Genomic DNA, 27,527 nt, shown 5'->3' on the forward strand with positions numbered 1-27,527 from the left:
TCGAACGGGTTTACAATTCACACCGTAGTAAATAACTGCTTCAGCTTATTCATTATAAACCAAATTGTAGTAAATTACAAACTGATTTGAAGAATTATATAGAGCTGATCTGAAAAAAATCCAGCTCGTCTCTATCCCAACATGATCTCTTGCATACTGCAAATGTTACACAGTATATGAGCAGGGCAGTTTGATACCCAGCTAGTAGTGCAGTTTGGAATGTGGAAGCAATAAGTACCCGCTGATTGGACTGTAACTCACATTATGCTTAGCCAGCGCAGACATCTCAGTGTCTGCCTGTTACTGACTGCAGTTACCTAAGGCTGGCTGGTTGTATAGGGATTGGTATCTGGATCTGGAATACCAGCTGTGTGATATTCTTTGAGTGCAAGGATTAAGACAAACTGCTGACTGGGCGAGATTGGAGTCGCACTCCTTATTAGGTTAAATGCACAGATAGCTGTTTCTCATTATTTTAAGGACTTTGTTACAGCCTGTGTGCAGAAGAAGATGGTTTCTGGAGTTAAAGGGTTACTGCCATTGCCCCTCCCAGTAGTGGGGCAGGCTCTTTTGCAGCAGCGGTCCTATGCTTTGCTGCAGCCCCAGGAGTAGTTCGTACTGTACCATGTTTCCAGCGGTGCTGATGCTCTTGCTCTCCTTATTGCCCCTGTCCCTACAGAAGGACAGGGACTTTTACACCTTCAAACTGGTCAATATAAGGGGCAAACTGGTCTCCCTGGAGAAATATCGGGGCTCGGTGAGTGCTGCTCCCCCTAACTAATGCCAGCTTCCATGCCCTTACCTGGCACTCCTGCAAAGGCCACTAACCTCAGCCAGTCTCTCCTATTGCTTTTTTCTTCTAGATCTTCATTCCTCAGGGCACAGATCCTTAATTTTGTCTGAGCCCACACCCTAAAATGGGCGAACCTTAACCCTGCACCTATTGTGGATCACCATCACATCATGCTAAATCAGTAAAAGCATGATGGGAGTTACAGTCCATAGCAGTACGTAATGCCACTTGTATTCATTCTATCCAAACCCACGTGGAGTTAGTTTGATAGGGTGTAGATTGGAATGAAGATTCTGAATGGAAAACTAACAAAGCTAACACACAATGTATTAGGGATCTCAGCTGGTATAAAAACTGCCCCATTCAGGCCTTTAAGGATTAAGTGCATGTCTATATTTATTTTAATAAAAAGTGTTTTTAATCTCCCCTCCCACCCCCTGCTTACAAGGGGACTGTAGACGTGGCATGTTGGATGTTCTGTGTTAAATTGTGCCTGTCTGTAATTACTGCTACAATCTCCCCCATTCACATGCACATACCTCTCCAGGGTTTATTACCTATCAAAAGGTGATAATTGTTTTCCAATTTTTTTCTTTCTAATATCATAATATAATGTTGCATTAAATTATAATGTAAAATCTGCGTAGCAGTTTAATCCACAAACTACTTTAAAAATCAGTTCATCTACTGTTAACTTTATAATGAAGTTTTAATGCATTGTTTTTCAATCAAGTTTATTATATGTATTACAATGGGCGTATGTATTCATTATTCAAGGAGATTATCCTTTTAACTATAAAAAAGTGGCAAGGCAAAAATGCTAATTTATCCAATAATAGGCAACTCTCTGTTCAGTTATTTATCTCTATGGTTAGTAACTAGTGATGTCCCGAACAGTTCGCCAGGAACCGTTCGCCGGCGAACATAGCGTGTTCGCGGTTGCGAACACGCGCGATGTTCGGTCCGCCCCCTATTCGTCATCATTGAGTAAACTTTGACCCTGTACCTCACAGTCAGCAGACACATTCCAGCCAATCAGCAGCAGACCCTCCCTCCCAGATCCTCCCACCTCCATGACGAATAGGGGGCGGACCGAACATCGCACACGCTATGTTCGCCGGCGAACGGTTCCCAGCGAACTGTTTGGGACATCACTATGTAACTAACCCCACTCATTTTTATTTTCAAAGCTGAAATATTAGATTTTTCTAAAAATTTTCAAGCCAAACACACCAAAAATAATTTCTTTACAAGTATGGTGATCTTATTATGTATAGATGATTATGCTGCCAATTAGCATCATCGATTGTAATTTACCCTTCTACCATCTACCAATTTTTAGAACTAGTGTCAGTGTTTTTGTTACTGTAATATGTTTTCATACATATCTTTACAGAAAATGTTTTATTAATAATTAAATGAAAAAGCTATATAACTGTTATAGTTAAACTATTCCATTAAGGCTTCACTACGACAGTCTGGCTCACAATCAATGTGTTTTGAGTCGTATGACACTTTATCACAATCATAGAAACGCGTTGATTGTGAGCAACACTGTCGTAAGATAAAATCATTTTTTGAACAGCCAAGAACGAGCAGTGCTGTAAGCACCGCGGTAACTATTATTTCCTAATGCCCAAGCCATACAACCCTCACATTGCAGCCATAGACACACACACACTAATAAGCGCACACATATACGCACTAATGCACAAACACATACACACTTTGATATGCGTACATGCATCCACACACAAACACAGTGATGCACAGTTTGCAAAAAACACACAAGTAATAGTATGGCGCTAAAACAATTGTTACCCTTCAATAATAAATATACGATAAGCAGCACTATATGTTGTGAAAAAGCTCCAATCACATATAACCATGTAAATCCAAAGATAAAGTGCACTATGATGCACAGTGACACACACATTGAAAATACAAATATACAGCCACAATCTTTATCTGGCTGTGTGTATTTCTGTGTGTGGCATTGTCTCCCGTTTATGGGACAGAGAGTGTGTGTCTGATAGGGAGTGTGTGTGTGAATGTATGTCTCTGTGAGCATATTATTATTATTATGTATGTTTGTGTCTGGGACCGTATGTGTGGGGTAGCTGCTTGCGGTGTGTTGTGTGTATGACCTATGTTATACCTTGTTTTACGTGTATTTTGATATCTATCTATCTATCTATCCATCCATCCATCCATCCATCCATCCATCCATCCCTGGTGTGCAGATCTGTGATTAACAATGTATTGACTATCCATTTACTTCAGGTGGAAGGGGTTTCCAATCACTTTTTTCCCCATTATAACTTTCTAGGTTTGTACGCCAAGCCTCAATAGCAAGCCAGTAACCAATCTCAAGCTGATGAGTTGCATTAAAGGGACACTCCAGGCACCCAGACCACTTCTGTTCATTGGAGTGGTCTGGGTGCCAACTCCCACTACCCTTAACCCTGCAAGTGTAATTATTGAAGTTTTCATAAACTGCTATTTTTTTCCTTGCAGGGTTAAGTCTTCCTCTAGTGGCTGTCTACTAGACAGCCACTAGAGGACACTTCTGTGTTCAAAGAACACTAAAAAGGGTTTTAAAACAACGCTAGACATCCTCACACTATGTGAGGACCTCCAGCGTGGCCGAAATCCCCATAGGAAAGCATTGTATAATGCTTTCCTATGGGGAGGTCTAATGCGCGTGCCATTGCCGCATTGCTGATGTCAGCGGGGGAGGAGCATAGGCGGAGCCTGTCCCAGTGACCCGCCGGCTGACCCGGCGCTGGACTCCGGTAAGTCTCTGAAGGGGTTTTAACCCCTTCAGCAACTTGGGATGGGGGGTGGGATATGTTTTCCTGGCACAGGAGAATCCCTTTTACAACAACAGCAAACCAATCTGGAGAATTTCAATGTGTAAAAATTGAAAAGTGGAAAGTCCTATATTTAACCCGTAACTCGGCAACTTACTTTTGCAGAGCCCAGGAATGAAAAATCGTTTTTTTGGATTTTTCACACACAATGTGCTCCTTCACTGATGATATCATTGTCATGATATGTTTTACTGTTTTAAAACACTCATATTTGAATTCAGCAAAGTCTCCTGAGTTCAACACTACCCCCCTTGGCCAGGTTTTATGGTGCTTTGGAAAGGGTTAAAAATATAGGGCTTGCAAATTAAAGGGACACTATAGTCACCTGAACAACTTTAGCTTAATGAAGCAGTTTTGGTGTATAGAACATGCCCCTGCAACCTCACTGCTCAATCCTCTGCTATTTAGGAGTTAAATCCCTTTGTTTATGAACCCTAGTCACACCTCCCTGCATGTGACTTGCACAGCCTTCCATAAACACTTCCTGTAAAGAGAGCCCTGTTTAGGCTTTCTTTATTGCAAGTTCTGTTTAATTAAGATTTTCTTATCCTCTGCTATGCTAATAGCTTGCTAGACCCTGCAAGAGCCTCCTGTATGTGATTAAAGTTCAATTTAGAGATTGAGATACAATTATTTAAGATAAATTACATCTGTTTGAAAATGAAACCAGTTTTTTTTTCATGCAGGCTCTGTCAATCATAGCCAGGGGAGGTGTGGCTAGGGCTGCATAAACAGAAACAAAGTGATTTAACTCCTAAATGACAGTGAATTGAGCAGTGAAATTGCAGGGGAATGATCTATACACTAAAACTGCTTTATTTAGCTAAAGTAATTTTGGTGACTATAGTGTTCCTTTAAATTCTCTGGACTTTCTGCCTGGGTTTTCAGGTAGGCGACATGAGTGCAGATAAGCCACAGGTTTGATAGAACATATACACCATTCTTACAGGGTTGTAACTATCATGTGAAGATCACAGAGTGAGGGGGGAGAGAGAGGGAAAAAAACAAGCAAACAGTGCAGAAGATGGTGCTACAAGGGGAGAGTGAAAAAATTATTACTTAATTAATAATGCATGAATTCACATCCAAGAGTTCGAGAATATGCATGAAGGCCTATATACACAGATGCACATACACACACACACACAAGTAGTGTATATGTACAAATATACACAAGTTAAAATACATTATACACAGGTACATACAACAATATACGGATAAATACAACCAAATTTGTGCATTTGGTTGTATTTATATCTGTGGTGTTAAAGCCCCATATTTTTCAGGAAGACATAGCACGCACAATGTCCCTAAGGGGCATATTTAAAACTTTCCCTTTTTTTGTGTACAATTTGTAATTTTTGATGTGCATTAAAACATTGCACGCCTACTTTCAGTATATCAATTTAACAAAATCCGCCTAAACAGAGACATTAGAAGTATTCAACCCTTGCAGGGCTGTGAGAAAGACATAACTAGTGGAATAAGTAAAAAAGAAAAACATGTAAAGCAAGGTTACATACCACACAAGATATTAGTAAGCACAAATTAAGTATAGAGCTATGACCTCTAGACATCAGGCTAGTCCAGTGCGTTATACAGATATGTTTGAACGATGTGCTAGGTATACTCACTAACTACAAACTTTTAAGCTAGCTACCTCCGGGTAACCTTAGAGATTTTAGTGGTATGTATGTAGAGTTACGGTGCTATTCATCTGAACAAATTAGATTATTAGATAACAGGCTGCATGAAAATAGTTTAGATTGTTTAACCACTGGGTATCATTAAACAGAAAGGCGAATAAAAAAGAAAAATATAAAAAAAAGAGTAAGCCAATCTCTACAGTGTTCATATATATAAACTGCGTTTTTGCGGAGGATTTACCAATGCCACAGTTAGGCCTTTCCAGACAGTCCATCTCCATGCTGGGCTTGTCTTCAGCCCTCGTTCTCTTTGGGCATTTCCAAGATCGTTGGGTTATCTGCTGTCTAATGAGGCCCACCCTGGAGCAACTTAGCCCCTCAGGACTTCAAACCCAGACCTTAATGGGAGCCAGAGCCCCATGTCCAAGGATCCACTTTCTCTGTGTGGCAGGATCGTAGGCCCGTGGGAGTTCTGTAATCCGGGAACCCCTCTGGGTATTTGGACGGCGGGCTGGATATGACTCCAGTTGGATCCCCAGCCCAGAGGAAGACCGAGGAGTCACAGCAGCTACCGATTCTCTGGAGTGGCAGAGAAGGTAGGGTGGCGAGGGCGGCTTTGTAATTGGGGCTACAAAACTTGGCAGATCCCAATAATTTTAGAGGTTTTCTTGCCATGTCAGGCCCTCTTGGCTGGCGTAGTTTTGCCAAGGTTCCAGTGTTGCAGCCATCTTAGGTGGCTTTATAGGCAAGAACAAAACCCGAGAGGTGTGCCAGTATCTGTGCCCCTCATGGCTCATCTTCCAGTATATCGAACTCTCATGGCTGTTGTGCCAGTATGTTTGTCTCTCGTGGCTAGTCTCTGATTATCGGTGCCTCTCATAGCTGGTCTGTCAGTATCTCTGTCTCAGATGGACGATCTGACAGTACCTCTGCCCATCATTTGTGATCTTGAAGTTTCTGTGCCGGCTGCTCTGTCAGTACCTCTGCCCCTCAGGGCCAGTATTCTAGTATCTGTGCCCCTCATGGTTGTTCTGTAACTATGTCTGCAAATCATGTCATCTATGAAGGTGCTTCTGCCTCTCAAGACCGCTCTGACAGTATTTCTGACTCTCATGGAATCTGTGCCTCTTATGGTTGAACTGCCAGTATCTGTGGCCCTCATGGCCTGTCTGTCAGTACGTCTGCTCCTTGTGGCTGCTCTGACAGTATGTCTGCCTTTCGTGGCTGCTCTGTCAGTATGCCTGACCCTCATGGTCGTTCTGTCATTATTTCTGCCTTTCATGGACGCTCTGTGACTATGTCTGCACATCATGTTCTCACTGTCTGTATATCTTCCCCCCATGGTTGGTGTGTAGGTATTTCTGCCTCTCAGGGCCGCTCTGACAGTATTTCTGCCTCTCATGGAAGGTCTGAGGGTATCTGTACCTTTTATGGCCGCTCTGTCAGTATCTGTAGCTCTCATGGTTGCTCTGTCACGATCTGTATCTCCCACGGCCACTCTGTCAGTATCTGTTCCTCTCATGGCCGCTCTGTCAGTATCTGTATCTTCCATGTCGGCTCTGTCAGTATCTGTATCTCCCACAGCTGCTCTGTCAGTATCTGTGTCTTCCAGGGCCGCTCTGTCAGTATCTCTGTCCTCCATGGCCCCTCTGTCAGTTTCTGTGTCTCTCATGGCTGCTCTGTCAGTATCTGTGCCTTCCATAGCGGCTATGTTAGTATCTGTGTCTCTCATGGCCGCTGTGTCAGTATCTGTGTCTTCCATGACCTCTATGACAGTATCTGTGTCTTCCATGGCTGCTCTGTCAGTATCTGTATCTCTCACGGCCGCTCTGTCAGTAACTGTGTCTTCCACGGCCGCTCTGTCAGTATCTGTATCTATCATGGTTGCTCTGTCAGTATCTGCGCCTTCCACGGCCGCTCTGTCAGTATCTGTTCCTCTCATGGCCGCTCTGTCAGTATCTGTATCGTCTCATGTCCCCTCTGTTAGTATCTGTTCCTCTCATAGCTGCTGTGTCAGTATCTGTATCTTCCATGGCTGCTCTGTCAGTATCTGTTCCTCTCATAGCTGCTGTGTCAGTATCTGTATCTTCCATGGCTGCTCTGTCAGTATCTTTATCTCTCATGGCCGCTATGTCAATATCTGTATCTCTCATGTCCACTCTATCAGTATCTGTACCTCTCATGGCTGCTCTGTCAGTATCTGTACCTCTTGTGGTTGCTCTGTCACTGTCTGTATCTTCAATGGCTGCTCTGTCAGTATCTGTATCTCTCATGCCCACTATGTCAGTATCTGTCTCTGTCATGGCCGCTCTGTCAGTATCCGTGTCTTCCATGGCCGCTCTGTTAGTATCTGTATCTTCCATGGCCGCTCTGTCAGTATCTGTGTCTCTCATGGCCGCTCTGTTAGTATCTGTCTCTGTCATGGCCACTCTGTCAGTATGTGTGTCTTCCATGGCCGCTCTGTCAGTATGTGTGTCTTCCATGGCCGCTCTGTCAGTATCTGTATCTTCCATGGCCTCTCTGTCAGTATCTGTATCTCCTACAGCCGATTTGTCAGTATCTGTGTCTCTCATGGCCGCTCTGTCAGTATCTGTATCTCTCATGACAGCTTTGTCAGTATCTGTATCTCTTATGGCCGCTCTGTCAGTATCTGTATCTTCCATGGCCGCTCTGTCAGTATCTGTATCTATCATCACCGCTCTGTCAGTATCTGTATCTCTTATGGCCGCTCTGTCAGTATCTGTATCTTCCATGGCTGCTCTGTCAGTATCTGTATCTTCCATGACTGCGGTCTCAGTATCTGTGTCTCCGATGGACGATCTGACAGTACCTCTGCCCCTCATTGATGGTTTTGAAGTTTTTGTGGATCTCATGGCTGCTCTGTCAGTACCTCTGCCCCTTAGGGCAAGTCTTCTAGTATCTGTGCCCGTCATGGCCGTTCTGCCACTATGTCTGCATATGATGTCGACTATGAAGGTACTTCTGCCTCTCAAGACCGCTCTGATAGTATTTCTGCCTCTCATGGAATCTGTGCCTCTTATGGTTGAACTGCCAGTAACTGTGGCCCTCATGGCCTGTCTGTCAGTACGTCTGCCCCTCGTGGCCGCTCTGACAGTATGTCTGCCTTTCATGGCTGCTCTGTCAGTATGTCTGACCCACATGGTCATTCTATCAATATTTCTGCCTCTCATGGCCGCCCTGTGACTATGTCTGCACATCATGGCTAGTCTGTAGGTATTTCTGCCTCTCAAGGCCACTCTAATAGTATTTCTGCCTCTCATGGAAGGTCTGAGAGTATCTGTATCTTCCATGGCCACTCTGTCAGTATCTGTATCTTCCATGGCCGCTCTGTCAGTATCTGTGTCTCTCATAGCCGCTCTGTCAGTATCTGTGTCTCTCATAGCCGCTCTGTCAGTATCTGTGTCTTGAATGGCCACTCTGTCATTATCTGTGTCTCTCATTGCCGCTTTGTCAGTATATATATCTTCCATGACCGCGGTCTCAGTATCTGTGTCTCCGATGGACGATCTGACAGCCCTCATTGGTGGTTTTGAAGTTTCTGTGGATCTCATGGCTGCTCTGTCAGTACCTCGGCCCCTCAGGGCCAGTCTTCTAGTATCTGTGCCCATCATGGCCGTTCTGTGACTATTTCTGCATAACATGTTGACTATGAAGGTACTTCTGCCTCTCAAGACCGCTCTGACAGTATTTCTGCCTCTCATGGAATCTGTGCCTCTTATGGTTGAACTGCCAATATCTGTGGCCCTCATGGCCACTCTGACAATATGTCTGCGTTTCATGGCTGCTCTGTCAGTATCTGTACCTCTCATGGCCGCTCTGTCAGTATCTGTATCTTCCATGGCTGCTCTGTCAGTATCTGTGTCTCTCACGGCCGCTATGTCAGTATCTGTATCTCTCATGGCCACTATGTCAGTATCTGCATCTTTCATGGCCGCTGTGTCAGTATCTGTTCCTCTCATGGCCGCTCTGTCAGTATCTGTATCTTCCATGTCGGGTCTGTCAGTATCTGTATCTCCCACGGCCGCTCTGTCAGTATCTGTATTTTCCATGGCCACTCTGTCAATATCGGTGTCTCTCATGGCCGCTCTGTCAGTATCTGTTACTTCCATGGCCACTCTGTCAATATCTGTGTCTCTCATGGCCGCTATGTCAGTATCTGTATCTCTCATGGCCACTCTGTCAGTATCTGTGTCTTTCATGGCCGCTGTGTCAGTATCTGTATCTCCCATGGCCGCTCTGCCAGTATCTGTATCTTCCGTGGTGGATCTGTCAGTATCTGTATCTCCCACATCCACTCTGTCAATATTTGTGTCTTCCATGGCCGCTCTGTTAGTATCTGTGTCTCTCATAGCCGCTCTGTCAGTATCTGTGTCTTCCATGGTCGCTCTGTCAGTATCTGTATCTCTCATGTCCGCTCTGCCAGTATCTGTGTCTTCCATGGTCGCTCTGTCAGTATCTGTATCTCTCATGTCCGCTCTGCCAGTATCTGTGTCTTCCATGGTCGCTCTGTCAGTATCTGTATCTCTCATGGCTGCTCTGTCAGTATCAGTTCGTCTCATGGCCGCTGTGTCAGTATCTGTGTCTCTCATGGCCACTCTGTCGGTATCTGTTCCTCTCATGGCCGCTGTGTCGGTAACTGTATCTTCCATGGCCGCTGTGTCAGTATCTGTATCTCTCATGGCCACTCTGTCAATATCTGTATCTCTCATGGCCGCTATGTCAGTATCTGTATTTTCCATGGCCACTCTGTCAGTATCTGTATTTTCCATGGCCGCTCTGTTAATATCTGTATCTTCCATGGCCACTCTGTCAATTTCTGTGTCTCTTATGGCTGCTCTGTCAGTATCTCTATCTCTCATGTCCGCTCTGTCAGTATCTGTGTCTTCCATTGCCGCTCTGTCAGTATCTATATCTCTCATGTCTGCTCTGTCAGAATCTGTGTCTTCCATGGCTGCTCTGTCAGTATCTCTATCTCTCATGTCCGCTCTGTCAGTATCTGTGTCTTCCATGGCCGCTCTGTCAGTATCTGTGTCTTCCATGGCCGCTCTGCCAGTATCTGTCTCTTCCATGGCCGCTCTGTTAGTATCTGTATCTCTCATCACCGCTCTGTCAGTATCTGTATCTTCCATGGCCGCTCTGTTAGTATCTGTGTCTTGAATGGCCACTCTGTCAGTATCTGTATCTTCCATGGCTGCTCTGTCAGTACCTCTGCCCCTCAGGGCCAGTCTTCTAGTATCTGTGCCCGTCAAGGCCGTTCTGTGACTATGTCTGCATATCATGTCGTCTATGAAGTTACTTCTGCCTCTCAAGACCGCTCTGACAGTATTTCTGCCTCTCATGGAATCTGTGCCTCTTATGGTTGAACTGCCAGTATCTGTGGCCCTCATGGCCGCTCTGACAGTATGCCTGATCCTCATGGTCATTCTGTCATTATTTGTGGCTTTCATGGCCGCCCTGTGACCATGTCTGCACATTATGTTCTCACTGTCTGTATTTCTGCCCCTCATGGCTGGTCTGTAGGTATTTCTGCCTATCAAGGCCGCTCTGACAGTATTTCTGCCTCTCATGGAAGGTCTGAGAGTATCTGTATCTTTCAAGGCCGCTCTGTCAGTATCTGTACCTCTCATGGCTGCTCTGTCAATATCTGTACCTCTCATGGCTGCTGTGTCAGTATCTGTATCTTTCATGGCTGCTCTGTCAGTATCTGTGTCTCTCATGGCCGCTATGTCAGTATCTGTATGTTTCATGGCCACTATGTCAGTATCTGCGTCTTCCATGGCCACTATGTCAGTATCTGTGTCTCTCACGGCCGCTCTGTCAGTATCTGTATCTTCCATGTCGGGACTGTCAGTATTTGTGTCTTCCATGGTTGCTCTGTCAGTATCTGTCTCTGTCATGGCTGCTCTGTCAGTATCTGTGTCTCTCATGGCCGCTATGTCAGTATCTGTATGTTTCATGGCCACTATGTCAGTATCTGCGTCTTCCATGGCCACTATGTCAGTATCTGTGTCTCTCACGGCCGCTCTGTCAGTATCTGTATCTTCCATGTCGGGACTGTCAGTATTTGTGTCTTCCATGGTTGCTCTGTCAGTATCTGTGTCTCTCATGGCTGCTCTGTCAGTATCTGCATCTCTCATGGCCTCTCTGTCAGTATCTGCGTCTTTCATGGCCGCTGTGTCAGTTTCTGTTCCTTTCATGGCTGCTCTGTCCTTATCTGTACCTCTCATGGCTGCTTTGTCAGTATCTGTATCTTCCATGTCGGCTCTGTCAGTATCTGTATCTCTTATGGCCACTGTGTCAGTATCTATATCTTTCATGGTCGCTGTGTCAGTATCTGTGTCTCTCATGTCCGCTATGTCAGTATCTGTGTCTCTCATGGCCGCTCTGTCAGTATCTGAATCTTCCATGGCCGCTCTGTCAGTATCTGAATCTTCCATGGCCGCTCTGTCAGTATCTGTATCTTCCACGGCCTCTCTGTCAGTATCTGTATCTCTCATGCCCACTATGTCAGTATCCGTCTCTGTCATGGCCGCTCTGTCAGTATGTGTGTCTTCCATGGCCTCTCTGTCAGTATCTGTATCTTCCACGGCCGCTCTGTCAGTATCTGTATCTTCCATGGCCGCTCTGTCAGTATCTGTATCTTCCACGGCCGCTCTGTCAGTATCTGTATCTTCCACGGCCGCTCTGTCAGTATCTGTATCTCCTTCCATGGCCGCTCTGTCAGTATCTGTATCTCCCACAGCCGCTCTGTCAGTATCTGTATCTCCCACAGCCGCTTTGTCAGTATCTGTGTCTCTCATGGCCACTCTGTCAGTATCTGTATCTTCCATGACCGCTCTGTCAGTATCTGTTGCTCTCATGGCCGCTGTGTCAATATCTGTGTCTTCCATGGCTGCTCTGTCAGTATCTGAGTCTTCCATGACCGCTCTGTCAGTATCTGAGTCTTCCATGACCGCTCTGTCAGTATCTGTATCTTCCATGGCCGCTCTGTCAGTATCTGTATCTTCCATGGCCGCTCTGTCAGTAACTGTGTCTCTCATGGCCGCTCTGTCAATATCTGTGTCTTCCATGGCCGCTGTGTCAATATCTGTGTCTTCCATGGCCGCTCTGTCAGTATCTGTAGCTTCCGCGGTCTCAGTATCTGTGTCTCTGATGGACGATCTGACAGTACCTCTGCCCCTCATTGGTGGTTTTGAAGTTTCTGTGGATTTCATGACTGCTCTGTCAGTACCTCTGCCCCTCAGGGCCAGTCTTCTAGTATCTGTGCCCGTCATAGCCGTTCTGCCACTATGTCTGCACATCATGTCGTCTATGAAGTTACTTCTGCCACTCAAGACCGCTCTGACAGTATTTCTGCCTTTCATGGAATCTGTGCCTCTTATGGTTGAACTGCCAGTATCTGTGGCCCTCATGGCCGCTCTGACAGTATGTCTGCCTTTCATGGCTGCTCTGTCAGTATGTCTGACCCACATGGTCGTTCTATCAATATTTCGGCCTCTCATGGCCGCCCTGTGACTATGTCTGCACATCAAGGCTGGTCTGTAGGTATTTCTGCCTCTCATGGAAAGTCTGAGAGTATCTGTATCTTCCATGGCCGCTCTGTCAGTATCTGTATCTTCCATGGCCGCTCTGTCAGTATCTGTATCTTCCATGGCCACTCAGTCGGTTTATCTGCCTGTAATGGCTGCTATGTCAGTTTATCTCCCTGTAATGGCTGCTCTGTCAATTTATCTGCCTGTAATGGCCGCTCTGTCAGTCTGCCTGTAATGGCGCTCTGTCAGTTTAACTGTCTGTAATGGCCGCTCTGTCAGTCTGTCTGTAATGGCAGCTCTGTCAGTTTATCTGTCTGTAATGGCTCCTCCGTCAGTCTGTCTGTAATGGCAGCTCTGTCAGTTTATCTGCCTGTAATGGCCGCTCTGTCAGTCTGTCTGTAATGGCCGCTCTGTCAGTCTGTCTGTAATGGCCGCTCTGTCAGTCTGTCTGTAATGGCCGCTCTGTCAGTCAGTCTGTAATGGCAGCTCTGTCAGTTTATCTGCCTGTAATGGCCGCTCTGTCAGTCTGTCTGTAATGGCCCTCTGTCAGTCTGTCTGTAATGGCCCTCTGTCAGTCAGTCTGTAATGGCCGCTCTGTCAGTCTGCTTGTAATGGCCGCTCTGTAAGTTTATCTTTCGGTAATGACCGCTCTGTCAGTCTGTCTGTAATGGCCGCTCTGTCAGTCTCTCTGTGTTGGCCGCTCTGTCAGTCTGCCTGTAATGGCCGCTTTGTCAGTCTGTCTGTAATGGCAGCTCTGTCAGTTTATCTGCCTGTAATGGCTGCTCTGTCAGTCTGTCTGTAATGGCAGCTCTGTCAGTTTATCTGCCTGTAATGGCCGCTCTGTCAGTCTGTCTGTAATGGCCGCTCTGTCAGTCAGTCTGTAATGGCAGCTCTGTCAGTTTATCTGCCTGTAATGGCTGCTCTGTCAGTCTGTCTGTAATGGCCGCTCTGTCAGTCTGTCTGTAATGGCCGCTCTGTCAGTCTGTCTGTAATGGCCGCTCTGTCAGTCTGTCTGTAATGGCAGCTCTGTCAGTTTATCTGCCTGTAATGGCTGCTCTGTCAGTCTGTCTGTAATGGCAGCTCTGTCAGTTTATCTGCCTGTAATGGCTGCTCTGCCAGTCTGTCTGTAATGGCTGCTCTGCCAGTCTGTCTGTAATGGCCGCTCTGTCAGTCTGTCTGTAATGGCCACTCTGTCAGTCTGTCTGTAATGGCAGCTCTGTCAGTTTATCTGCCTGTAATGGCTGCTCTGTCAGTCTGTCTGTAATGGCAGCTCTGTCAGTTTATCTGCCTGTAATGGCCGCTCTGTCAGTCTGTCTGTAATGGCCGCTCTGTCAGTCTGTATGTAATGGCCGCTCTGTCAGTCAGTCTGTAATGGCCGCTCAGTCAGTCTGTAATGGCCGCTCTGTAAGTTTATCTTTCGGTAATGACCGCTCTGTCAGTCTGTCTGTAATGGCCGCTCTGCCAGTCTGCCTGTAATGGCCACTCTGTCAGCTTATCTGTCTGTAATGGCCGCTCTGTCAGTCTGTCTGTAATGGCAGCTCTGTCAGTTTATCTGTCTGTGTAATGGCCCTCTGTCAGTCTGTCTGTAATGGCCACTCTGTCACTCTGTCTGTAATGGCCGCTCTGTCAGTTTATTTGCCTTTAATTGCCGCTCTGTCAGTCTGTCTGTAATGGCCGCTCTGTCAGTCTGTCTGTAATGGCCGCTCTGTCAGTTTATCTGTCTGTAATGGCTGCTTTGTCAGTGTGTCTGTAATGGCCGCTCTGTCAGTCTGTCTGTAATGGCCGCTCTGTCAGTCTGTCTATAATGGCCGCTCTGTCAGTTTATCTGCCTGTAATGGCCGCTCTGTCAGTCTGTCTGTAATGGCTGCTCTGTCAGTCTGTCTGTAATGGCCGCTCTGTAAGTTTATCTTTCGGTAATGACCGCTCTGTCAGTCTGTCTGTAATGGCCGCTCTGCCAGTCTGTCTGTAATGGCCGCTCTGTCAGCTTATCTGTCTGTAATGGCCGCTCTGTCAGTCTGTCTGTAATGGCCACTCTGTCAGTCTGTCTGTAATGGCCGCTCTGTCAGTTTATCTGTCTGTAATGGCTGCTCTGTCAGTCTGTCTGTAATGGCCGCTCTGTCAGTCTGTCTGTAATGGCCACTCTGTCACTCTGTCTGTAATGGCCGCTCTGTCAGTTTATTTGCCTTTAATTGCCGCTCTGTCAGTCTGTCTGTAATGGCCGCTCTGTCAGTCTGTCTGTAATGGCTGCTCTGTCAGTCTGTCTGTAATGTCCGCTCTGTCAGTCTGTCTATAATGGGCGCTCTGTCAGTTTATCTGTCTGTAATGGGCGATCAGTCAGTCTGCCTGTAATGGCCGCTCTGTCAGTCTGTCTGTAATGGCCGCTCTGTCAGTCTTTCTATAATGGCCTCTCTGTCAGTCTGCCTGTAATGGCCGCTCTGTCAGTCTGTCTGTAATGGCCGCTCAGTCAGTTTCTCTCCCTGTAATGGCCGCTCTGTCAGTTTATCTGCCTGTAATGGCCGCTCTGTCAGTCTGCCTGTAATGGCTGCTCTGTCAGTCTTTCTATAATGGCCGCTCTGTCAGTCTGCCTCTAATGGCCGCTCTGTCAGTCTGTCTGTAATGGCCGCTCTGTCAGTCTTTCTATAATGGCTGCTCTGCCAGTCTGTCTGTAACGGCCGCACTGTCAGTCTGTCTGTAATGGCCGCACTGTCAGTCTGTCTGTAATGGCCGCACTGTCAGTCTGTCTGTAATGGCCGCACTGTCAGTCTGTCTGTAATGGCCGTTCTGTCAGTCTTTCTGTAATGGCCGCTCTGTCAGTCTGTCTGTAATGGCCGCTCTGTCAGTCTGCCTGTAATGGCCGCTCTGTCAGTCTGCCTGTAATGGCCGCTCTGTCAGTCTGTCTGTAATGGCCGCTCTGTCAGTCTGTCTGTAATGGCCGCTCTGTCAGTCTGCCTGTAATGGCTGCTCTGTCAGTCTGTCTGTAATGGCCGCTCTGTCAGTTTATCTGCCTGTAATGGCCGCTCAGTCAGTCTGTCTGTAATGGCCGCTCTGTCAGTCTGTCTGTAATGGCTGCTCTGTCAGTCTGCCTGTAATGGCCGCTCTGTCAGTCTGCCTGTAATGGCCGCTATGTCAGTCTGTCTGTAATGGCCGCTCTGTCAGTTCTGTCTGTAATGGTCACTCTGTCAGTCTGTCTGTAATGGCCGCTCTGTCAGTTTATCTGCCTTTAATGGCCGCTCTGTCAGTCTTTCTGTAATGGCCGCTCTGTCAGTTTATCTGCCTTTAATGGCTGCTCTGTCAGTCTTTCTGTAATGGTCGCTCAGTCAGTCTGTCTGTAATGGCCGCTCTGTCAGTCTTTCTGTAATGGCCGCTCTGTCAGTTTATCTGCCTTTAATGGCTGCTCTGTCAGTCTGCCTGTAATGGTCGCTCAGTCAGTCTGTCTGTAATGGCCGCACTGTCAGTCTGTCTGTAATGGCCGCTCTGTCAGTCTTTCTGTAATGGCCGCTCTGTCAGTCTGTCTGTAATGGCCGCTCTGTCAGTTTATCTGCCTGTAATGGCCGCTCAGTCAGTCTGTCTGTAATGGCCGCTCTGTCAGTCTGTCTGTAATGGCCGCTCTGTCAGTCTGCCTGTAATGGCCGCTATGTCAGTCTGTCTGTAATGGCCGCTCTGTCAGTCTGCCTGTAATGGCCGCTCTGTCAGTCTGCCTGTAATGGCCGCTCTGTCAGTTCTGTCTTTAATGGCCGCTCTGTCAGTCTGCCTGTAATGGCCGCTCTGTCAGTCTGTCTGTAATGGCCGCTCTGTCAGTCTGTCTGTAATGGCCGCTCTGTCAGTTTATCTGCCTGTAATGGCTGCTCAGTCAGTCTGTCTGTAATGGCCGCTCTGTCAGTCTGCCTGTAATGGCCGCTATGTCAGTCTGTCTGTAATGGCCGCTCTGTCAGTCTGCCTGTAATGGCCGCTCTGTCAGTCTGTCATGACTGAGGGTTCGAGGTCTCAGAAATGTCTGTGGGAGCCTCTGGTCACTCCCACCTGTAACATTTACTCCATTCTGTGTGTGATCTCCTCACCCTCTCCTACTTAATCCATTACAATTCCAACCTGACTAAAGCAGACTAACAATACTACAAATAGAGGTGGACATGTTCTTTAATTATTATTATATTTATATAGCGCCAACAAATTCCGTAGCACTTTACAATGGGATACATTAAAACCTTTATTACTTTTAATAAATATTTACCATATTGATTTCAACCTATATTATATAGCATTGCCAATCCAAATACTGCAAACAATAGAATGTGGAATTTAAAATGTCACCATGGCAGTGGCATACTAACACCCTCACACCATCACCCCCCCTCCCTCTCACATCACCCCCCCTCCCTCTCACATCACCATCCTCCCTCTCACCATCACCCCCTCCCTCTCACCATCACCCCCCCCTCCTCTCACCATCACCCCCCCCTCCTCTCATCATCACCCCCCCTTCCTCTCATCATCACCCCCCCTTCCTCTCATCATCACCCCCCCTTCCTCTCATCATCACCCCCCCTCACACCATCACCCCCTCCATCACAGTATTATTCCCTCTCACCATCACCCCATCCCTCACACCATTACCCACTATACAAGCACACACACACTGCATCCACTACACAAACACTGCATTCACTATACAAATACACACTGCATACACTACACAAACACACTGCATTATACAAATACACACTGCATCCACTACACAAACACACTGCATTCACTATACACACTACATAAACGTGTCTGTATGTGTGTGTGTGTCTCTATCTGTATGTGTGTGTGTCAGTGTTTGTCTGTATCTGTGTATGACTGTGTTTCTATGTAACTGCATGTGTGTACCTATGTGTCTGTGTATGTGTGAGTATATGTGCATACATCTCAGCATTTTGCCTATACTACACACAAATACAACCCTGCATCCAAATGTCAACACTACATAAAAACACACCACCATATTCAAATACCACACTACAGAAAAATCCACGCCTGCATTCAAATGCCAATATGTGCAAACACACCTGTACATTCACTCACACATTCTCCATACAAAAGCATGCTTACATTCAAACACACAAACACTGCTAGGTGCTAAATACATAAAAAAAAAATACAAACACTGCTCGGTGCTAAATACATAAATAAAAATACAAACACTGCTCGGGGCTAAATACATAAATACAAAAAAAATGCGGGTGTTTTTTTTTTTTAGATTTTTAAGCGGGTGGGTGCCAAATATAGGATCCGGCCCAGGTGCCAAATGCTCCAGGTACGCCCCTGCACCATGGTAATTTTAGCCCCCGACAATCTGCACATGTGGAGGTTGTGCAGGAGGGCTGGAGGAGGCAGCATTTTGACACCTCAATACCTTGGACCAGCCCTGGTTAGAATAGGGAAGTGGGATAATACGTGTTTTAGCATTGTGTATTATTTATATAATAATTTTTTTGTTTTTACAGTGGAATGCACCACATATACACACTTCCTTGTTTCTTAGTGCTGCCTTGTGACTTTTATACTCTGGGCTGCAAAAGATTGATGGGAGTCACAGTACCAGGCAACCACCATTCACTAAGTCCTCTTCCTGTTACTGATATGCCACGAGAGATATTTTGGAAACACACATTGCCTGCCTCTCACCAACCCTTCACCTGGCATGTGAATTATGGGAACAGGGCAGGACTAAGAAGGCAATAGCTGTTGGTAACTTTGGGTGGAATGTGTATGTCCATGTCTAAGATTGATGCATATAACACTATATGTATGTATGTATGTATAAATGTGTATTAATATTATTAGCATTTATATATCGCCAACATATTCCGTAGCGCTTTACAAGATTATAAGAGGGGGAGATTTAACAATAAATGAGACAGTTACGAACATTTACAGGAACAATAGGTTGAAGTGGACCCTGCTCAAACAAGCTTACAGTCTAGAGGAGGTGGGGTATAAAACACTATAGGACAGGATGCATGTCTGTATAAATGTGTGTATGTGTATATATATATATATATATATATATAATCTTTAAAGGGGCTGAACCCACTGCAAAGCTCACCGAATGTAATTTAAAGGATTTAAAAACTGTCTTAGGCAAAAATAATGGGGATTTATTAACATCATATGATCATACATTGCATAAGCCCGCCACAACACCAATGTACCTGATTCTTGGCAGGTCCTTTCCTAGCAACCTAATACCTGCTCTTATGAAATTAACCCACCTATTTGGGAAATACTTCCCCCGGGCGCTCTCTGCAGGCCAAAGTTATATAAAGCCATGGAAATACTTTTTTTGCACCCCTTCTTGTCACATGTGCCTCATTCCAGTGCTTTATGTTCTGAGCTTTAAAGTGGCTGTTTAGTGAGTGAGTGCACTGGATCTTGTATGATATATAATTCTCTAACTCCCAAGTCTAAACAAATCTCCCCAAAATTATATTTGGTTTTAATTGCCTCTAGAATATTGGACGAAAAGAAACAAAATCATTAAAATCTCCATAAAACATACCTGAAATCATGCATTAATCCAGTCAGTCTCCTTATGGCGGCCCGATCCACCAAACAAATGTTTCTCTATGGGATTCTTTGAATCCAATGCTTCACAGAGAAGCATTGAAAGCACAGAGTGTCGGGCTTCAACATGCTGACGCAAGACATCAACTAGATTCTATAATATACTCTTAATATACTCTTTGCCGGAAGTCCCTAGTGGCTAACAAAATGTTAACACTGTAAGCACTGGGTTTTTTTTTGTGTGCAAAACTGCAGGAAGAGACGCTGTACCCTCAAATCACTTCATTCTTAGAGGGAAATCTTTACAAGGAAAGGTTAAAGGATCTTAACATGTATAGCTTGGTGGAAAGACGAGACGGGGGGATATGATAGAAACATTTAAATACATAAAGGGAATCAACACAGTAAAGGAGGAGACTATATTTAAAAGAAGAAAAACTACCACAACGAGAGGACATAGTCTTAAATTAGAGGGACAAAGGTTTAAAAATAATATCCGGAAGTATTACGTTACTGAGAGGGTAGTGGGTGCATGGAATAACCTTTCAGCTGAAGTGGTAGAGGTTAACACAGTAAAGGAGTTTAAGCATGTGTGGGATAGGCATAAGGGAAACTAACTATAAGATAAGGCCAGGGACTAATGAAAGTATTTAGAAAATTGGGCAGACTAGATGGGCCGAATGGCTCTTATCTGCCGTCAAATTCTATGTTTCTGTTTCGGTTAAAGAAGATTGCACAGTTTGTACCTCCAGCCCACCCACTGGGCCCTAATCCGGTTACCTTTAAAGCCCCCCCTCCCTTTGTTGTTCACATAGGGATGGTTAAAGGGTCCCAAGCAAATTCATGGTTCCTGGGCCCATGTCTATGGTGGCACCAAGACATGCCACCAAGGTGGCGTCTTGTGGTTGACTCAGCTCCAATAGGGATAGAGGTTGAATTAATGCTACGGAAAACTGTACAACAACCAAGTGCAAATACAGTGTAGGGTGCCACTTTCACAAACACAGTGGTGAATATAATTACCAAGTGGATGATGAGCTTGTAGAACTCACATAAAAATAAAAAAGAAATATCATAGTGCAAACAAGCTTTAATAACAAGAGATAAAAAACAATAAAAATGGAACACTCACAAATAAAATGGCACAATTCAACTGAATCAATATGTGCAAATGCGTGTTAGCCTACAATAGGCTGTTACCCTGGATACAGCAGTCTTTAGAAGGTAATTCAGGGCTTCATCAATATCTCCTCCCTGGCTGCCAATTGATCGAATAGATTCAGGTACCTCTAGCTGCTGTAATCCTTCCTGGGTAATGTAAAGTGCTCAGCGCGTTTCGTCTTTGGTTACAGACTTCCTCAGGCTACCACGCATTTGAAAGTGGCACCCTACACTGCATTTGCACTTGGTTGTTGTACAGTTTTCGGTTGCACTTGTTTTTAAGGGATATAGGGAGTGTGTCCCATTTGCAGCGGCTTGCCTGCACCCAGTATTGTGGTTATCTCACTATTTCCATTTTGTATTGAATTAATGCTACTGCTCAGACGTGTCACTCTCAGTATTATATATCAAAGTGCCACAGACATGGCACCCACCAATGTCTGTCATGCTATGCTATACAGTTATTAAAGGACCACTCTAGGCACCCAGAGTTAACCCATAGGGTTAACCCATTTTTTTATAAACATAGCAGAAACTGCTATGTTTATAAATTGGTTAAGCCTTCCCCCTAATCCTCTAGTGGCTATCTCATTGACAGCCGCTAGAGGCGCTTGCGTGATTCTCACTGTGAGAGCACGCAAGCGTCCATAGGAAAGCATTGTAAATGCTTTCCTATGCGACCGGCTGAATGCGCGCGCAGCTCTTGCCGCGCGTGCGCATTCAGCCGACGGGGCAGAGAGGAGGCGGAGAGGAGGCAGAGAGGAGGAGGAGAGCTCCCCGCCCAGCACTGGAAAAAGGTACATTTTACCCCTTTTCCCCTTTCCAGAGCCGGGCGGGAGAGGGACCCTCAGGGCACTCTAGTGCCAGGAAAACGAGTATGTTTTCCTGGCACTAGAGTGGTCCTTTAATGTATGATATGCTGCCGCGTACTTAACGATTTGAAAACATGTTATCTTACCAGTATTGTTTTTCTGTGAGACCCTGATCCACGCTAAATAAAATATTACTAATGTATTACTAGCTGCCATTATAAGTGTTAGCCAATTGCATTTTGACTCAATTGAAATTAATGTTATACAAGGCACCCTCTCTCTGCTCTCAGCTCTAAAAGTGGCTTAAAGTGGCAGCTTTTTGACAACTCTACCAATAGCAGAACATAACTGGTTAACAAACCAGTGATTCAGAATGTGTGTAAACTGATAGCAGACGTACTGTAGCTGGTATTAATTTTTAGAGCAAAACAGGATAAAATACTTATCCCATAAAATGCTTCTGGTTAGAGGGAGGGTTATGGAATAAGACAGGATACCAGAGTAAGACACTACTGATTGAAGTGTCTCTAACTGGTGCCAGTGGTGTCTTTTACAAAATCACTTAAACAGTATTCTCCTGTGAACTTTGAAAGTTTTTATTGATTTTTGATTTGCATTATCTATATAATACATAAAAAATAGAAGGTAAGTTTTACTAAATAGTTAAGTTTCCCTTTAATCATATTAGAAAATTAAATGAGAGGAGAACACTATAGTGTTTGGAATATAAACATATATTCTTAATGCTATAGCACTACGCACTACTTAGATTCAGTGCCCCCCAAATTAAGTGGGGGGGGGTTTACTCCTTTGTTTTCAGCGTTGAGACTCACTCCATGCAGCCACGCACTCTGCCTCCAGTGTCATCCTCCTGCAAGCTGTCTCCTCTTCATCGTCTCGTCTCATCCAATGCTTCTCATAGAGAAGTATTGTGAATGAGAAGCACACGAGCAGCAATTATGAATGGTATCAATACAGCCTGGAGTGTGCATTTAAAGGAAATCTCCAAGCACTATTGTAGCAGAATGTAGACCTCCAAATACTTTTATATATATATACTTTCCCCATGTATTCGCCTGTTTCATCCTTTTTTCGTTCGGGAGACTTCAAACGAACAGAATTCTTTTGTCTCTCGAATGAGGACCAGCCCTGTACCGCATTAGAACGTTGACACAGACTACCTAAGTGCGAAACCGCAAGGGAAGTAATTAATGAATGCTTCCCCTGGGTGGCCGCTATTTCGTATAACCGAACACCTGGCTGACAAAAGAGTGGTGGCTATCTTGTCTCCCGAACGTGGGCAGCGGTACTTGGTCGTCGAGTGGAACTCTTTTCGGCTAGGCACTTGCGCAAATGCCGGTAAAACTTAGACCGCTGCCCGTTCTATTTCCAGACCACCTAGACGAACGATATTCGGTATATATGAACTACCGAACAGGGGGAGCATTCGTATCCTGAAATGAAGAAATTCCCTTGCATGGTGTTTGCACTGGAACCTCACGAACGAAGAACGGCCAGGGCACCTATTTCCCTGGAACTGTTTTGGGTGCGTATCTTGGGCCTGGCCCGTCAAAACTCTGCCTCGATGGCATTTCCGTTTCAACGAACCGATCTGAGGGATTCTTGGATATGTTATACACTCAGATCAGGGCTATTGGGGAATGTACTTTTTGTGGGGTTCCTATGTACGGTGGGGGTACTTTTGGGGTACAGTATATTTTGTTGGATTTTCTGTACCTGAGAGATAATTAAATTGGAGGATTTTTCTCCCTCAATTATCTCTCAGGCACAGAGGTTCCTCGGAATGAAACCCTTGTATTATTGTGTTGAAAACCCCTTGTATGGGACTGGGCATAAACACCGTGTGTGACTCAATAAACTTCAGTTGTACTCCCAGAACATTTGTGTTGTCCAGTTGCTGGGGGGGTGGTGGGATATTTCTTTGGCGTTTTCCTTTTCACTGATTGTACTTTGGTGGATCCAGCAGAGAAGAGTCCCTTCTAGGACTAGGGCTCCGCTACAAGTATAATCACCAAAGCAGTGTACTCTCTCATTGTTTGTTAATCATAGTTGTAATAATTTGTGATAGTTATTATTGACTTAATTTGGGTAAGCTATTCTGTACATGTAAATAAAATATAAAGGATTTTTCATGTGGATTGTTTGTTTTACTGCTAATCCCTCTTCCTTTAAATCCAAATACTCTATCAACCTGTGTTTACTTGTGGCTTTCAGGTATCTCTGGTGGTCAATGTGGCCAGTGAATGTGGATTCACTGACGGTCATTACAAAGCACTGCAACAGCTGCAACGGGACCTGGGATCCTCACTCTTCAATGTCCTGGCGTTCCCCTGCAACCAATTTGGGAATCAAGAGCCCAATAGTGACCAGGAGATTGAGAGCTTTGTCAGGAAGACGTATGGAGTGACTTTCCCCATGTTCAGCAAGACTGCAGTCAGCGGCACTGGAGCAAGCGCCACCTTTAAGTATCTAATAGGTAAGGGAAGTCACCATTAAGTCTAGAAAAAGCTTCCTACAAAGTAAAGTTACAAGGTTAAAACAAACAAACAAAGGTGTCAGAGCGGTGCATAAAAACCGAGCTTGAAATTTGTCGTCTAATTTTCTGTAGCTCAAAGGTCAGAAATATGGTACAGTTCCAGAATTCACAAGTAAGAGAGGTTGTGGTGCAGAGACTACCCTGTATTAACATTCAAAGGGGAGATTGGCTTGGGCAGGGCAGTTTTGTCCACCTTGGACAAGTCCAAGTGAAAATGATCTTTCTCTCTCCTTCTTGGAGAGAACTCCAGTGCTCCATGTATAATGGACAGAGCTACTAAACTTCTCACACAGCCAATCTCATAAAGCAGTAAATTGGCTGTCTCAGTCATTCCGCGAGATGAGTGGAACTGCAAGTATAAGAAGATAAACAGCTTACATGATAAACACCTGCTGGTCATTATCTGCATTATTATTCCATTCTTGGACAGCAATGATAAGCTGGGGGCAGTTTGGCCCTGTTCCCTTAGCCCACCAGTCTATCATGGCTGTCCAAGTTTGGATAGATTTTTATTGGAAACGCAAAAGTGAAATTCTAACTTCAGCAGGTGAGGAGCCGGACATTTTGGTTAAACAAGAGTTGTGGTTGTTATAAAGCTGTTTTGAAACCAGTTAAAATAGAGTTGAAGGAACGGCACCCAATCACTCCTTTCACCTTAACCTCTACAGTAAGCTGTTAGTGTTATTTTATGTGACCTATTAAAGGGTTACTCTAAGCACCAAAATAACTTTAGCTTAATGATGCAGTTTTGTTGTATGGATCATGCTCCTGCAGTCTCATTGCTCAATCCTCTGCTATTTAAGAGTTGAATAATTTCTGTTCATATAGCCCTGGCCACACATCTAGTCTGTATGAATTTTATTTTCCATTTTTATTCAGATGTGACAGCACTGTGTGTTTAATTGAGACGTTTTAATATCCTGCTCTGTTAATTGAACTTTACTCATATACAGAAGGCCCCTGCAGGCTCTAGCTGAATATTAACAGAGCAGAAATTCTAAATTAACCAGACTGTGCAATAAAGGAAATTAAAATTTAGATATCTCTATACATGAAATGTATAGGAAGACTGTGTATGCCACATACAGGGGAGGCGTAGTTAGGGCTGCATAAACAGAGTCATTTAACTTTCATTTCAGACCAGTTTATTAGGCATCGTAAAATAATTTAGGCACTTTTACTCCCCAACTTCACATTTTAGTAACTGTAATCTACCATGTCTCTTGTATCAAATGTACCTTGGTGAATGTGTTAACATTAAAGGTGTTTTAATTTTGAATATTCTCTTAGAATCATCTGGAAAAGAGGCGGACTGGAATTTTTGGAAATATCTAGTCGGGCCCGATGGGAAAGTTGTGGGAGCCTGGGGTCCTACCGTGTCTGTCGAAGAGTTGAGGCCTCAGATTACTGAGCTTGTGAGGAAAATTATCCTGAAAAAGAAAGAGGAACTTTGAAACCACTTTCACCTCTAGCAGCTGGGATGCTCAGGGAATAGTCCACAGTATTTTTTACTGACCAATTAGAACTCTCCATTGTGTACGCTGACACGCCACTCAAGAAGCATTTACTATTAGGCATTCCAACTGCAGCCGTTGTCATGGATACATTCATCTTGAAAGACAATTTTTTAATACAAATTGTAATTCATCTACAACCACTTATAATGTGCAAGCGGACATTTGTCCCATGCAGCCGCTCTTTAGGGCATCATTCATCACCATCCCCACTCCATTCTGCTAGTCATTTGAACTTGAGGAAAACTGTGAATGCTTTACCAGTTTCTAACATTTAAAAAAAAAATGTTTTAGCAAAAGAAAAAATTGGAACACCATATATTCTTGTATTTTTTTTAATTGCCCATATTTTGTACTCCCGTTTATAAAAAAAAATTAAATTTAAAAAAATCTCTACAAATAATAAAAACAAACTGATGGTTTAGTACTGTATATTCTGTCACCTCTTAAATAATCAGTGCTTCAGCTGATGATTCTTTTCTGTCTCTTTATTTCGTTGTTTTTGTTTTTTAAGATTTTTTATTTTATAGAGGCAAGCAAGGAAAATGTGGTGTACAATAAGCATAAACAGCATCTCACAAAAGTGAGTACACCCCTCACATTTTTGTAAATATTTGTGAAGCTCTGGTGAACTCCATGCCCATGAGGTTTAAGGCAGTGCTGGAAGATAATGGTGGCCACACAAAATATTGATACTTTGGGCCCAATTTGGACATTTCCATTTAGGGGTGTACTCACTTTTATTGCCAACGGATTAGACATTAATGGCTGTGTGTTGAATTATTTTGAGGGGGCAGCAAATTTACACTGCTATACAGGCTGAACACTTACTACTTTACATTGTAGCAGAGTGTAATTTCTTTAGTGTTGTCACATGAAAAGATATAATAAAATATTTACAAAGATGTGAGGGGTGTACTCACTTTTGAGACATACTGTGTATATATATATATATATATATTTGTGTTAAGGGCAAAAAAGAGAAAGAGAGCAAGTCAGTTGTGGTGTGCCAGAACCGGTGATGCGGTAGGGCATGTAAATAAAAGAGGGCCCACCCAATGGTTAAAAGGAGAAGAAAAAGAGGTTATGATTGAATAGTGAGAGTGGAGGGAGGGACATGCAAATCGTTAGACTAAGAACGGTGTGGAGCAAGGTAAAGAGTCTCTTTAAGTGGGGATATCATGCCCTTATTATTATTATTATTATTATTGCAATTTATATAGCGCCAACAGATTCCGTAGCGCTTTACAATATTATGAGAAGGGATTTAACTATAAATAGGACAATTACAAATAAACTTACAGGAACAATACAGGCAAAAACCATATATATATATATATGTGTGTGTGTGTGTGTGTAATTATTTTTTTTATTTTATTTCAGCTTTGGTTTATGACACCTTGGGCAATCCCCCTTTCAAGCAATTAAGCAGACTGGCGATCCGGTCATGTGATTGTAACATCACTGCGATCACATGGCCGTATTTGCTGCAGGGGGACTGTATGACTAACCGCTGGGCATGCTATGCTGCCCTGCAGTGTTAAAAGACCACATTTTTCAGGAAGACATAGCACGCCCAACGTCCCTAAGGGGTTAATTGTGGTTTTGAACTCCAAATAACAACAAAAAGTATATACTTTTCTAAAGAGGACGTACCAGGATTTTCAAAGGGGCATATTTAAAACCTTTTTTTTGTGTACATTTTTATTTTTTATGTGCATGAAAACATTGCACGCTTACTTTCAGTATATCAATTTAACAAAATCCACCTACACAGAGACATTAGAAGTATTCAACCCTTGCAGGGCTGTGAAAAAGACATAAGTAGTGGAACAAGTAAAAAAGTATGCAACTGCACTTTTTTTTGTAGCAGACAAACATGTAAAGCAAGGTTACATACCACACAAGATATTAGTAAGCACAAATTAAGTATAGAGCTATGACCTCTAGACATCAGGCTAGTCCAGTGCGTTATACAGATATGTTTGAACGATATGCTAGGTATACTCACTAACTAGAAAACTTTTAAGCTAGCTACCTCTGGGTAACCTGAGAGATTTTAGTGGTAT

General features: G+C 44.3%; 1 protein-coding gene across 1 annotated transcript; it reads left to right on the plus strand.

Annotated features, from left to right (window-relative positions):
* The first annotated feature begins 564 nt into the window (after positions 1–564).
* GPX7 (glutathione peroxidase 7) lies at positions 565–26,237 on the plus strand. Its single transcript, XM_063427200.1, has 3 exons — positions 565–757; positions 23,623–23,884; positions 25,235–26,237. Exons 1-3 carry the CDS (start codon positions 587–589, stop codon positions 25,396–25,398), a joined length of 597 nt encoding a protein of 198 aa, XP_063283270.1. The 5' UTR covers positions 565–586; the 3' UTR covers positions 25,399–26,237.
* Positions 26,238–27,527: the final 1,290 nt, after the last annotated feature.

The sequence above is a fragment of the Pelobates fuscus genome, chromosome 7 (assembly GCF_036172605.1).
Source record: "Pelobates fuscus isolate aPelFus1 chromosome 7, aPelFus1.pri, whole genome shotgun sequence".
NCBI lineage: Eukaryota > Metazoa > Chordata > Amphibia > Anura > Pelobatidae > Pelobates > Pelobates fuscus.

Excerpts from the sequence above, each read along its gene's own strand:
- GPX7 (XM_063427200.1), top strand. The coding sequence starts at position 587 with ATGCTTTGCTGCAGCCCCAGGAGTAGTTCGTACTGTACCATGTTTCCA. Across the intron at positions 758-23,622 it reads TGGAGAAATATCGGGGCTCG|GTATCTCTGGTGGTCAATGT; the intron begins GTGAGTGCTGCT and ends TGTGGCTTTCAG. Across the intron at positions 23,885-25,234 it reads CACCTTTAAGTATCTAATAG|AATCATCTGGAAAAGAGGCG; the intron begins GTAAGGGAAGTC and ends ATATTCTCTTAG.